General features: G+C 44.7%; 1 protein-coding gene across 1 annotated transcript in view; it reads left to right on the top strand.

Moving 5' to 3' along the window:
- Positions 1–1,065: 1,065 nt before the first annotated feature.
- JAZF1 (JAZF zinc finger 1) overlaps positions 1,066–14,666 on the top strand; it is a 152,225-nt gene continuing 138,624 nt past the window's right edge. The window contains exon 1 of the mRNA XM_032238205.1: positions 1,066–1,488. Within this exon, the coding sequence (XP_032094096.1) occupies positions 1,140–1,488 (349 nt within the window). The 5' untranslated portion in view covers positions 1,066–1,139. The remainder of the gene's footprint in view (positions 1,489–14,666) is intronic.

The raw sequence follows: 14,666 nt of genomic DNA, 5'->3' as shown, positions 1-14,666 counted from the left end.
TTCACATGCCCTAATAAACTCCTGTTTGGATTTCTGTATATTGACCTATCTTGGAATCAGATCACAGATATGAGTTGGCACTGAAGAAAATTATCTGACTTTTGAAGGTTAAAATATACTAAAGGTATTCTGCCAATAGTTTTAAAAAAACCCTTCATTTTCAATCCATTAGTACATACTGTATTGTACAATATATTCAGTACATAAAATACACAGTATGTATGTTATGCCATCTACACTACATAGGGTTCTGCACGTGTACCTTTTAAAGCTATTTTTAATTTTTAATAATTTAAATAATTTTTAAAAACCACCTCGAGTTAAAGACCTGATAGGTTCTTACAGCACATAAATCCCAATCCTAATTTGCAAGCCATAATTTATAAACCTATTTACAAATCACAATTAACTTCAGGCAATAAGCTAAACCAAATCCAAACCACACTGTGAGTTAATGTGGACTTAGTCTGGATAGTCTGTAAAATGCTGTTTAACTAGTGGAGATAAACATCTTTTTTTGTCCACTAACAAAAAGCAGGTTGTAAAATGTCATTGTAAAATGAAATAAATACCTGAAGAATATGAATCTATGCTGTTTGAAATAGGACATAGGTCAGGCACACTGACACAATTGGGACACTAAAAACTTGTCTCTTGTTTGACACCTGGATTCAAATCTAGAAGCTATTAAATTTAGTGTTGGACCACTATCACTTTAATAACTTTATATCCTAAATATTCTATATGTAGAGTCTGATGATATATGTGGGGGAGGGGAACAAGTGTGGTGCCCCCAGCAGGCCTCAGCACTGGAACCCAGGATCTGACTGTGAGCCTCAATCCCAGCTCCAGCTATTCAACTTTTATTTTTGAAGTGGGGCGCTGGGCTTTTTCCTGCAGATATCTTTCTATAGCATGTGGAAAGAAAAAAAACTTAAGAAGTTAGTGAGGAATAGGCTCAGACACACCCCCAACTGTTGTGTTCCCCTCCCCTCCGCGCCCACGCCGCCGCCCAGCTCATAAAACTGCTGGCCGCTCGTCGCCGAGAGCAGTTGCTGCCCAACGTGGCCCGGGTCTTAGGCTCCCGCTGCGGAGGCAGGCAGCGACGGCTGGGGTTGCCCAGCTGTTTGAGTGCGGCAATGATCCCTCCTCCCAGCTGCGCCTGCCTCATCTCCCCCCACCCAGCAGCCCTTCCCTCCCCTCCGCCGCTCCCGACGCTGCAGCCGCCACCTCCTACTCTTCTTCCTCCCAACCCCCAGCCTCTCTCGCCCGCTCGGTCTCCATCTCCTCTCGCTGGCTCTCCCGTTCCCGCCGGCGGCCCTGGCAGAGTAGGCACCGCAAAGCGGAGGCGGGAGGAATCTCCATGCAACACCATGACAGGCATCGCCGCCGCCTCCTTCTTCTCCAATACCTGCCGCTTCGGGGGCTGCGGACTTCACTTTCCAACCCTGGTGGAGCTCATCGAGCACATCGAGGACAACCATATCGGTGAGCCAGTGCAGCCGGGTGACGCGTGGGCATCGAGGGTGGAAGGGGGGGGACCCGGCGCGGGGGGAGGGTGGCGGCGGCAGTGGCGGAAAGGGATCCCCCTCCCGAGCCGCGCTAGGGCGGAGGGTTGGGCGGCAGCGGCATGGAGTGCGGAGTGGGAAAGGAGGGGCGTGGGGTCGAGGGAGCGGGCGGGACTGCTGCCGGGATCGAGCGTGGGATAAATGAAGGTAGAGGCTTGATGGGGAAGGGGGTGCCGGGTTTGGGTGGCAGTCAAGCAGGCACGAGGGCGGGTGGGTGTGTTGGAGGGAGGGGAGGGAGGATGAGGGAAGGCGGCGGCGAGTAGCTGCCGGAGGTACATGGCCGGGTGGCTGGAAGGCGCGTGCAACCGCAAAGACGACTGAGTTTGCATTGGCAGCGGTAGAGCGCCGAGACCCGGAGGAGGTGGAGGACGAGTCCAGCACGCCGCCTGCTGCTTCCGCCCCGGCTCTGGCTGTCAGGACTGTGGGGAGGGAGCAGCCGCCGCCGAGGCGGCCATTCCGCTTCCTCCTCCTCCCGCTGTAGCGGCGGCTGCTGCGTCCTGTCAGAGCTGTTGCTAGGTGTGGAGGCTAGGATGGCCCGCTCTAGCCCTCGACCCCTCACTGCCGGTCAGCCCCAGACCGACTTCACCGTGCACCGGAGGGGACTGTTGGAGAAGGCGCCGCGCCGAGCCAAGCAGGCCGGACGGACGTCGCTTGGAGGGCGCCGGCGGCGGCAGAAGGCGGGGAGGTTAAGAGGCTGCTGCAGGGGTGGCGACGGTGCGGAAGGAGTTGCCTGTAAAGCTGCCGGCTGGCGCATTGTCAGCGCGGCCGTGCGGGACATGCGAGGGGGCAAAGGGTGTGGGATGTACACGGCCGAAGCTGCGGTTAACTCCGCCTCGCCTGGTTCCTGGTTGCTTCCAGTGGGATCTGGGCCTCGAAGACCTGCAGGCTGCAGAATGGGCACGACTAGATCGTCACCTGTAGGATAGTCTACCCCATTTTTTCCTCTGGTGCCAAGCAAATGTTTCTGGAATTCGAAGTGTGCCCCCCTCAGTTCTCTAAAAAGGCCAGAGAAGGGCGCCCACTATAAAAATCAGGCGGCCAGAGTGAACTTGCTGATGGGAAATCAGAACGGTGTTCTCTTTTTAGGGCGTTGCCTTTTAGCTTCCTAATCTGCTTTCAAACAGGGTTAATAAAGTTCAGGGGGAAATCCCACAAAACTAGTGCTCCTTTATCTAAACTGGTGCTCCTTTATCTAAATGCCTACAAGTGAATAAAATGAGAATTGGGGGGGGGAGGGATTCCAAAATGATTTCAATGTAGTCCACTAACGCCCTAAAAATAAGACCAACAGGTAATAGAAAATGTGATAACTCCCTTAATTATCTCAAGGAACAGTAGAAATCTTGGGCAGGGGGTTTAGCAATTATTTAGGTTATATTCCTGCTTCCTAAACTTACAGCCTGCAAACTATTTGTGGGGGGGGGGGGCATAAAGGAGTTGCTGCAAAATAAAGATTTGTCATTTTAAAAGTACTTGTTCTACTTTGACTTCGTATCTTGATCGTGCAAGCTGTAGTAATTCAGTAAAAATGTAACCAATTGCCACATTACTCTGTCCTCTAATGGTGCACATGTTGTTCTATTTTATGATTCTCAGAAGAGAGGCCTAAACAAAGGATAGAAAGAGGATAAAGTGAAAAAGTCTATCTAAAGTAAATTCCAGACTTGGACTTAAAACTATGCACTCACTTTTAAAAACTCAATGTGTTGTGAAACCAATTAAAGATGAATAGGCAGTTTGCCAATAGAGCATTCAGGAAATCAGAATGGCAACTTCAAGGAGTCTTACTGATTTCAGAGGACTTTCTGATAAATAATTAGGAGCTGCATGCTTAGACCGTTCAGGAGTTATAACAAATTTAAAAGTTCCCATATTTTTAATATTTATGATACAATATATTTTGTTTCAAAGTTGATGGAATTCAGTCCTATATCTTACTTGTCAAGATCAAGGTCAACATCCTGGCCTAGAGCCCACCACTTACTATAGCCGGTTCACCATCTAGAATTGCTATCATTCTGTCATTAATAGCAGCTGATTTTTTTCATTCTTATTAATCCAATGCAGTGATGAGTAGGAATTATTCAGTTGCGTCTTACCCTTACTGTCAGACCATCAGTACACAAGCGACAATAATTGCTACACCATCCCCACTGAATTAAGAGAAAGAGTGAAATTGGATCTTGCTGTGACTGTCAATTGGACTGGTCTGGAGGGGAAAGGGAAGATCTGGGTGTAGAGAGCATTTGTAGTGACTGGAGTCCATTGAGATTCAACAGGAATGGCCACTGACAAGTAAAGTCCGTCCTGATGCTGTACCCATTTTCTTCCCATTCAGTAATTGGAATTTTGGTTCAATGGATTTATGTGTTATAGATGTATAACTTACACATTCTTGACTCTGCTAGAAGAAAAACATGACACGTTTCCCAGATACACCCATAAACTCCTACAGATCCAGGTTACCATAAGAATAGCTCTGGACAATAAGATGCACTTAGCTTTTGGGGAGGAAAACACAAAAAAAAGCCTTTGTCTCCCAACAATTTGCCTCCTTGCATCAAACAGCCTGGTCAGCTTCAGCACAGCCTGATTTAGCATGGGTAGCTGATTGGTGGTTGGATCGCCCTCCCGAAATACCAGTGAACAGTTGTTCCAGGTTGCGGGATCACCATTGCCCATACCCCCTGTCGCCATTCATCACTGCCACCTATCCCCGCCTCTGCACGCCCATTTTTGGCCTCAACGCATCCAATTTTCAGGCTCCACATGCCCCATTTTTGGCCCATTCCAGGCAGTGGGGATAGACGGCAGTGGCAGCAGTGATTCCCATCTGGAATGTACCATGAATGGGGCATGCGGAGGCCAAAAATAGGATGCATGGAAGCCAAAGGGGGCATGCAGAGGCTGAAAATTGGATGTGCAGAAGCCAAAAGTGAGGCACACAGAGGCTGGGAAGCTGACTCAATGAGCAGCCAATCAGCTGCTCATGCTAAATCAGGCTCTTTGCTGCCTGCTGTAAGGAGGCAAATTGCTGGGAGGCAGAGTCCGAAGAGTGGGGGGTGGGTGGGCGGAGCTTCAGAAGTTGCCATCTGAAACATGGAGTAATGTTCATTTCTAAAAGAGAGAAAGAAAGTGAATGGTATTTGTGGAATAATGTATTTATCTGCTTATGGTTGAAACATGAAAAGATCCAAAGCCAGAGCAGTTTGCAGATCCCAAGCTGAATTTGGAATCTAGTCCCATATCTGAGCTAAGGTCTTACTACGAGTAGAGAACTAGGTTTCAAAAGATCATACTGAAAGGATTTTTATTCTTGTATTGGACATTTTCTGGACAAGCAGAAGTGTTAAAAGCACACTAAAATGGGCATACTCTGTTGCTACTCATTCTGGTCCAGGACCTCCTAAATAGATATTCTAGGACAAGGAACAGGCCTGGAATCTTTGCTACAAATGTTGGTCTGGGAAATATTAATTGGTTACTATATTCTACACACACACACACACACACACACACACACACACACAGAAGGGGGAGGTGATGAGTAATGTCCACATCTGGAATCCTAATATAAATTACTGCTCCAATTCTAAGACTGAGATCACACTGTCTAAATTATAAGTGTTAATATTTTAACACTGCAATTTGATATGCAATAACAGGGCAGCCTAAAATAGTCAATCATTTTCTGTTATAGATTTATTTGACAAGATAATATTTATAAATATACACTAGTTGGAAGCAGTGTTACTGTAAGTGCCCATTTAATGTTACCAAAACATTTGCTTGTTATAGTCTCAGACCTTGTCAGCTGTTATTCTCATAAATTTCTGTAACCAGCCATTTTTTTCTGTCTTGGGGTGTGCATCTCTTTTTAGTCACCCATGCCTTCATTGCTTCATGGGTCGACTATTGCATGCATTCTATATGGGGCTACACTTGAAGACCACTTGGAAATGCTACAAAATTCAGTGCAGGAACAGACCTCACTGTGTAGCATCTTTGCATTGATCACCAACAAGCTAAGTATAATTCAAGTGCTGCTTGTTATCTATAAAGCCCTGTGTGATCTAGGGTCCTAGCTCTCAGAGACAATACATTTCCTTTAGTAGTTGCTTGTCCTGCATGATCAGGCAGAGTCAATAATTTTGGATCCCATCAATCAAGCAGTGCCATCTAATGGTATCCAAGAAGTGGATCTTACCTGTTACAGCACTGTCCTCTGGGACAGAATGTCCCTGGAAAATTATATGCTCCCTCATTCAACTCACTGCTAAGGCAAGTGATAGAAATTGTTTTCTTTTTAAAAATCTGTTTCATTTGGACAACTATTGTATGTTCCTTTCCAATAAGATGTTGTTTTTCATTTTATTTTTATTTCTTTTCTTTTTTGCCACTTATTCTTGTGAAATTGCCAAGAGATTTTTTTCCAGTTGAGTGGCTTACGTTTTTGATAGATGAATTACTTACAGATTAACAGAGTTGGAAGGTACCTTGTAGATCATCTAATCTAACCCCCACCCACCCAAGCAGGAGACCCTACACCATTTCTGGCAGAAGGCAGTCCAATCTCTTCTTGAAAGACTCCAGCGATGAAGCTCCCACAACTTCTGAAGGCAAGCTGTTCCATTGGTTGATCGTTCTCACTCTCAGAAAATTTCTCCTTATTTCTAGGTCAAATCTCTCAGACACTGTATCCTTATGCCCGGACACAAAATCCACTTGACATTTCTGCATATTTAAAGTGTGTAAAATAAATATCCATAATGCTCACAATTTATGCAGGCAGAAAATGCATAAATTGTGCAAAATGCACACTCATAAAATTCCATTTGGATTCCCTATATATCTGCTTTATCAAATATACACTTTTCTACATCAGTTTGTTAAGCCATAATTTATTCTACTTGTCTTGCTACTGCTTGTTAAAAGACTGCTGTGCTTATCAGAGAAAAGAAACTTTTTAATCTATTGCAAAACTGGTAAATAAGGAGGCCACTGCAATCTCACCCATCTGCCTTCTTGAAATTTACCATTGTAACTTTCTGTGGACAAAGACTGATAGCTAGTTTTTGTCTATAGGAAAGTACTTTATCTGTGCACCAATTAGCAGAATTTTTGCCTTCTTCAGAGCAAAGCTCTTTTTAGCAACTTCCAACTAATGACCTGCAGCTGAGTTTCTTCTATTCCACTTCCTTCCCTTAATTAATAGGTTTTTCTGATTCTCTCTTCTGGAGTCCCAAAATCTTTTTCTAAGATTTTTGGCAGCTTTTACTCTCAATTCAATTATTCTTCAATTTTAATTCTTCACTTTTAATTCTTCTACTTTTAATTTTTCATCACTGTGGTTTATTACAGAGCCCTTTGAAAGTGTGGATAGGAAAATTTTAGTTTTGTCTTGGTTGTCTAATGTCCAATAAGTGAAAGCTATTTCCACTTCTTATGGAGCTCAAATACAAAGCAGAGAGTGTACCACATAACTCACCAACCTCCTTTTTGGTTTGAAGGGCCATAATCCTCTAGCTTTGATCACAGTGGGCTAATAGGAGTTTGCTACCCCACCATGGTGGGCCTTAGATATACAAAAAGCAATTTAAGAAGTTGGCACACAAAGCATGCATTTGGGTCAAGTGGGCTTGTTGTTAACGTACCTGCCTCCCAACAGCGTTGCAATAGCCCTCCCCTCGCTCCTCGAGTCAGTAGCCGAACTGGCAATTGAGTTCCCCAGGCTTATGGTTCTGGGGGACTTCAATTTGCCTTCGCTCGGCGAGCACTCTGATGGAGTGCAGGAGTTCATGGCTTCCATGACAGCCATGGGCTTGGCCCAAGTAATCCGGGGCCCGACTCACTCAGCGGGTCACACGCTCGACCTCGTATTCCTCTCGGAGCAGTGGAGTTGTGATCTTGGTTTGAGGGGTAGTGAGATCTTACCCCTGTCATGGTCGGACCACTACCTACTGAGGCTTGACTTTCGGAGGCCAAACCCCCACTCTAGGGAGGAGGAACCGGTTAGGTGGTTCCACCCCAGGTGCCTTATGGACCCTTTTGGCTTTCAGACGGCGCTTGGTGTTGTTCCTGATACCCTCGCCCGCAGTCCAGCGGAGACCCTGGTTGCTCCTTGGAACTCAGCAGCATCAGAGGCTCTCAACCGGATTGCGCCTTTACGGCCGATCCGAGGCAGTGGATCCAGGAGGGCTCCTTGGTTTACTGAGGAACTCCGGGAGATGAAGCGCCAAAAGAGACGCCTAGAGCACCGCTGGAGATCCAGTAAGTCCAAGTCAGTCCGGGCACTATTAAAATCCTGCATCAGAGTTTACCTTCGGGCAATTAGGACATCAAAAAGAACACATATTGCCACTCTGATAGCTTCCGCTGAGTCGCGCCCAGCCGCCTTGTTTAGGATAACCTGTTCCCTCCTGAATAGGAGGGATACGAGTGATCCTTTATGAGGTAGAGCTGAGGAATACGTCCAATTTCTCGCAGATAAAGTTGCTTGGCTTCGGGCAGACCTGGACTCCAATTGCGCAGAGCCAGCCGAGGCACCAGGGGAGAATCTGGAGTGACATCTCTGGATTGATTTTCAAGTTGTTACCCCTGAGGAAGTGGACAAAGCCATGGGAGCTGTAAATGCCTCCACATGTGTGCTGGACCCGTGCCCCTCCTGGCTGGTCGCTAACAGCAGGGAGGTGACACGGGGCTGGATCCAGGCGGTTGTTATCGCCTCCCTTCGGGAGGGGTTCTTTCCCCCCACTTTAAAGGCGGTGGTGGTGAGACCCCTCCTGAAAAATCCATCTTTGGATCCAGCCGTTTTAAATAACTATCGTCCAGTCTCCAACCTCCCCTTTGTGAGGAAGGTTGTTGAGAAAGTGGTGGCCTCTCAGCTCCGGCGGTCCTTGGAGGAAACTGATTATCTAGATCCCTTTCAGTCGGGATTTAGGCCTGGCTACAGCACGGAAACTGCCTTGGTCGCACTGACCGATGATCTCTGGAGAGCCAAGGATGGGGTCATGCCTCCGTCCTAGTGCTCCTTGACCTCTCAGCGGCCTTCGATACCATCGACCATGGTATCCTTCTGCGACAACTGCGGGAGGTGGGGGTGGGAGGCACCGTTCTACGGTGGTTCTCCTCTTACCTCTCGGACAGGTCGCAGTCAGTGTTGGTCGGAGGGCAGAGATCTACCCCTAGGCCCCTGAATTATAGGGTGCCTCAGGGTTCGGTCCTGTCCCCCCTCCTATTTAATATCTACATGAAGCCGCTGGGTGAGATCATTCGACAGCATGGGATAAAATACCATCAGTATGCGGACGATATACAGTTGTATCTGTCCGCCCCGTGCCAACTCAGTGAAGCAGTTGACGTGATGTGTCAGTGCCTTGAGGCTGTTAGGGTCTGGATGGGGGTTAACAAGCTTGCACTCAATCCGGATAAGACCAAGTGGCTGGTGTGTTTCCCTCCCACTAATTGGCCAAGTTTTCCATCTCTCAGGCTGGGGGTTCAAACAGTACACCGCTCAGACAAGGTTTGCAATTTGGGAGTCCTCCTGGACCCACAGCTGACTTTTGAACACTATTTGTCAGCTGTGACCAGGGGGGCATTTGCCCAGGTTCACCTGGTGCACCAGTTGCATCCCTACCTGAACCGGGAGGCCCTCGCAACAGTCACTCGTGCCCTTGTGACCTCTAGACTGGACTACTGCAACGTGCTCTACATGGGGCAGCCCTGGAAGAGCATTCGGAGACTTCAGCTTGTCCAGAATGCAGCCGCGCAAGCGATTGTGGGTGCACCTTGGTACACCCACGTTACACCTATCCTCTGCGAGCTGCACTGGCTGCCTATTGGTCTTCAGATACGCTTCAATGCGCTAGTCGTCACTTATAAAGCCCTTCATGGTATTGGACCTGGGTACTTGAGAGACCGCCTGCTGCCAATTACCTCCAATAGACCGATTAGATCCCACAGATTAGGCCTCCTCCGAATTCCATCCACTGGCCAATGCCGATTGGCGACCACCCAGAGGAGGGCCTTCTCTGTGGCTGCTCCGGCCCTCTGGAACAAGCTCCCCATAGAGATTCGGACCCTCACCACCCTCCAGGCTTTCCGCAAAGCCCTCAAAACCTGGCTGTTCCGACAGGCCTGGGGATGATGAGTTCCTGTCCCCGCTCGAATGGTGTGTCTGTTGAGTTGATTTTAAATTGTGGTATTGTCTGTCCATGTCTTTTTCGCCCTATTTGTATCCCCTACCCCCCCCTGACTTGAGTTGTGAGCCACCCTGAGTCCCCTCAGGGAAAAGGGCAGCATAGAAATATAATAAATTCAATTCAATTTCAAACCCAAAGATGCTTCTTCCAAGAGGCAACTGGGCTTTCTTGTTTTTCTTTGAAGATGTTTCGTTTCTCATCCAACAAGAAAGTCCAGTTGCCTCTTGGAAAAAGCATCTTTGGGACAACCATGACCTGGATGACTGAGAATCTCCATAAACATGCATTTCAGACTGTTGCTACAATCATAACCCTTTTGATCAGCTATAATAGATGCACCTGCCACAACAAATCAATGCTGAATTATGAACTGCAAACATCTAAAAACAATAATTGCCTAGGTACTGAATGTCATCATTCAAAATGGTTCCCCCTCTCCATTCTCCTCTTTGTTCTCCATACTGCAGACATAAATGTATCTCTGCCACATGTTAACTGCCATTTCCTAGAGAATTATAATCCAGCCAGTGTACCAGAGTTCATTTAGATTTCCCCAACAGTATTTATAGCTAATGTGTTTTTTCCTTTATCAGATAAGCAATAGAAACTAATGAAGTTGCTTGTCCTTACTCTCAGCAAATTTTCTACATTGCTATTGTTAAAATATTTTTTATCTGTGTACCTTATATATTCATCAATTGACTTGTCAATTTTTTTACTTTGTATGGTGGTTGAACTCACTATGTCTCTGAAAGCTTGCAAATAATTTTTTGAAAAATCAGAAAAATTGATGCATATCAATTTCAATCAATGCACAATGCTCCTTAGAGAGAAACTTATTCAATATGCCAACACAACATTGAGGAAGCATCCAATTCTCCATAGTCTTACAAAAGAGCATTATGATCAGGCGTATCTGATTTTGTGGGGTGTGTGAGGGGGGGAGAGAGGGAGGGAGGAAACGATGGAGAGAGGGAAGGGGAGGGTGGAGGGGTTGATGTTCCAGAGGACAGCTTTAATGCCTTTGAGATCTTTAAAAATACTTTTCATGTGTGAATAGTAGCCAACTACAAGGAGCCAAGGTGGCGCAGTGGTTAAATGCAGCACTGCAGGCTGACTGCTAGATCAGCAGTTCAGCGGTTCAAATCTCACCGGCTCAGGGTTGACTCAGCCTTCCATCCTTCCGAGGTGGGTAAAATGAGGACCCGGATTGTTGTTGGGGGCAATATGCTGACTCTGTAAACCGCTTAGAGAGGGCTGAAAGCCCTATGAAGCGGTATATAAGTCTACTGTTATTGCTATTATTATTGCTATTATTTTCATTCAAAATTTGTAACTTAGTTTTCATTTTTCCAACTAGTAATTAAAACAAAGGATTAATTACAGACAGTGAAACAAATATACACTTCAATCAGGACTGTGTCATAGGTTATCTTCCTAGTTAATATTACATTAACAGTAATGTGTGTTTTAAACTCTATCACTCAGTTTCAAACTGCTCAGTGATTTGTTTATTAATCCCACATTGAACAGCGGATTGATACATAGAATGTTTTGACATGTTGTTGAGCTGGAGCTTGAACAAATGTCTTCAGGTATATGTAGTATAAATTCTGTACAGCACTGAGTCTTACAATCTGTTTCTCCTGAGTGAAAATAATTATTCAAATTCTATGTCTTCTGCCTTATACCATATCTTACAGCTTTGACTCCTTATACAATGAATAGCTTGCTATTCTTTTCCATTATACATAGGTGTACTTATGATGTATAACTGAAATCAGACATGAAATCCTCTTACCTTTGCTACTGGTTCGGAACCGGGAGTATGCGCAGAACATCCATGATGACATATGGGCAGGTGACTGGAGCCTCCCGCCACTGTCGGTCCACCCAAAATAGGCGAACCAGCAGAATACCACCTCTGACTGAAATATGCATATGAATTGGTTAGATATACTCTTTGGTGGACAGTCATTTTTACTTTAAGGTGCATTGACTGCCCAGAGGTGCTTTAGGAATGTTGCATGTCTGTGGTTGCCCACATGTCCTTCCTACTTATCTACGATCTCTAACAGTGGTGGGTTACAACTGGTACACCCTGGTACGGGCATACCGGTGCCTGCTGGGAGCACCAGGTACCATTCCGGTATGGTGCTTCGGAGGGTTCACCTGCTCTTTACTGGCATTTGTGGTTTTCGGGGCTTCCACGCACACACACAGAACATACGGCGCCTGTGTGACGCTCCGCTGAGCAGCTGGAGCATCACGGAGGCATTGCGGGCAGTAAGTATGCATGCATGCGCTGCGCACGTGTGCACGTGTGCTGCACGCGTTCATGTGGTGGACACTCGGTCCCGTTACACTGTACTGGTTGCACCTGGAACCCACCACTGATCCCTAACATGTGTTGATAATAGCAATAGCATTTAGACTTATATACTGCTTCATAATGCTTTACAGCCTTCTCTAACCAGTTTACAGAGTAAGAATATTTTCCCCAACAATCTGGATCCTCGGAAGGATGGAAAATTGAGTCAACCTTGAGCTGATTAGGACTGAACCCCTGACAATCAGCACAATTAGCCTGCAATGCTGCACTCTAACCATTGTGGCTCAATAAACAAATTCCTGCTTCTATTTTTACTTTTTCCACTAAAGCTGTGCTAGTTTCCTAGCTGAATTTGTTACATGTATCACAATAGGAATAGGCAACATTTTGGGGCCATTTGGAATTGCACAAGGCAACCTCACAAAACAGCAGTCCTGGGATTCTGTTAGGTCCCCATTTATTAAATAATAGCCAACCCTTCTCCCACCCCAAAAAATCCCAATTCGAATTTTATGGGCCTCAAGACTTTTGCTACATGTAAATATTAAGCTACATGCTGCTGTTTTCTTTGCAGCACATCATTTTCTTTATTAAGTTTTGAAAATTTCATTTAAAAGCACTTAGAGCAGAGAACCCACTAAATCAAGGAACGTGTCTGGGACATACTGGTATTCAACAGTATCATATTGCTTGCCAATAAATTAGAAGCATTATTTCACTTTTAATTGGCCTGTTTTTATCTCTTTTTCAAGAAAAACCTATATTATACCCTTAGTTGATAGCTGTGTGATATCAGGAGTTCTCAAAGGATGGAATGTAACCTGGGAAGTTGTGAAAAGCTTGGATGGGGGTTGCATTTTTTAAATTTTTTTCTCTTTTTGCAAAGTAGGATCAAGTTTTGAGAGTGCTCTTGCCTTGCCTATGTAGCTCTGGCAGTTTGGTCATTACTTTCAAAACCTAAATTTCCCAGCTGACTTGTCCAAGCAAAGTAGAGAACAAGCCAACTTTTGAGATTGTTTTCATGTTGCCTGGGCCAGCATGCAAAGTTGGAGCATTCTTAAAAGCTTTTTCTAGTTTTTTTGAAAACAGACTATATATCTATATATATCACTCTCTATCAATCTATCTCCCTCCCTCTCCCTCCCTCCCTCCCTCCCTCCCTCTCTCTCTCTCTCTCTCTCTCTCTCTCTCTCTCTCTCTATATATATATATATATATATATATATATATATATATATATTCTGTTTTTTAAAAAATAGAAAAAGCTTTTAGATGACCTCCAATGTCCCTTCCAACTCTGTTTACATAGATAGATAGATAGATAGATAGATAGATAGATAGATAGATAGATAGATAGATAGATAGATAGAGATATTGATATATAGGTATATATAAGTGAACTTTTCTTTTAACAGTAACAGTTGGAAGGGACCTTGGAGGTCATCTAGTCCAACCCCCTGCTCATGCAGGAGACCTGTACTAGGGATTCAAACTGCCAAAATGCTGATCTTTCTGATCAATAAGCTCAGTATCCTAGCCATTGATCCACCTAGTCAGGGTTGTAGACTTGGAGACTTATTTTTATTTATTTACTTTTTAAATTTTATTTATTTATTTTATTTACTAAATTTATACCATTTCCCTGAAAATAAAACCTTCCCGGATAATAAGCCTAGTCGGGCTTTTGAGTGCATGCACTAAAATAAGCCCTCCCCCGAAAACAAGCCCTCCACGAAAATATTGCAACACAGCAGCAGCCATGAAGTGACCACGGTTTCTGCCTCCTGCACCTCAAAAATAATAAGATGTCCCCAAAAATAAGGCCAAGTGCTTATTTCGGGGGTCAAAATAAGACCCTGTCTTATTTTGGGGAAAACATGGTAAGATGCTGCAGTAATTATTGATTTAATATAATATAATATAAACTCAATACAATTACCACTGTATTTATTCACATTCAATATAAATGACATAATTAAACACCATGTTGCAAAAAAGAACAATCATGCAACTTCCTCATACTTAAGGGTTTTGTGGCTTTTAAAAATTCTAATAAGTTTGGGAGGACTTTCCTTCAGAGGAAGGTTATTTCCTAGAAGGTAGCAATTGAAGAGGACTTCCTCTGAGAAAGAAGGAAACACAACCCGATTTTCTAGATCTCATTGGGCATGTAGATACTGTTAGAAGTAGGTGATTCCAAAGGTATTCTGTTTCTGTGTTTTATAAGCTATAACCAGTGTCTTAAAAGGTAATAACCAGTATCTAAAATGGCACCTGGATACTTTTTGCTTCAGGAGGTATTGTAAGTGGTGCACAGAATGAAGTTTTACAAAGGACATCCTAGTTAAAGACTGATCTTTAAATAGGGATCAGTGAGTGAAGGGCGATTTCTGTATTATGAGTTGCTTCTATGGAGGGAGGGATCCAGAATAAATTGGAATAATCCAAATCCAATATCACACTGACATTTTAGGATTAAATACTAAGCATGTTCCTCCCTGTCTGGATCCTAACAGGTGTAGGGTTGAATACCATCTGCATACTGATGTTATCATATCCTTAGCA

The sequence above is a fragment of the Thamnophis elegans genome, chromosome Z (assembly GCF_009769535.1).
Source record: "Thamnophis elegans isolate rThaEle1 chromosome Z, rThaEle1.pri, whole genome shotgun sequence".
NCBI classification, from domain to species: Eukaryota; Metazoa; Chordata; class Lepidosauria; order Squamata; family Colubridae; genus Thamnophis; species Thamnophis elegans.
The sequence above is the reverse complement of the archived record's forward strand: the minus strand, read 5'-3'. Positions and strand labels throughout refer to the sequence as shown.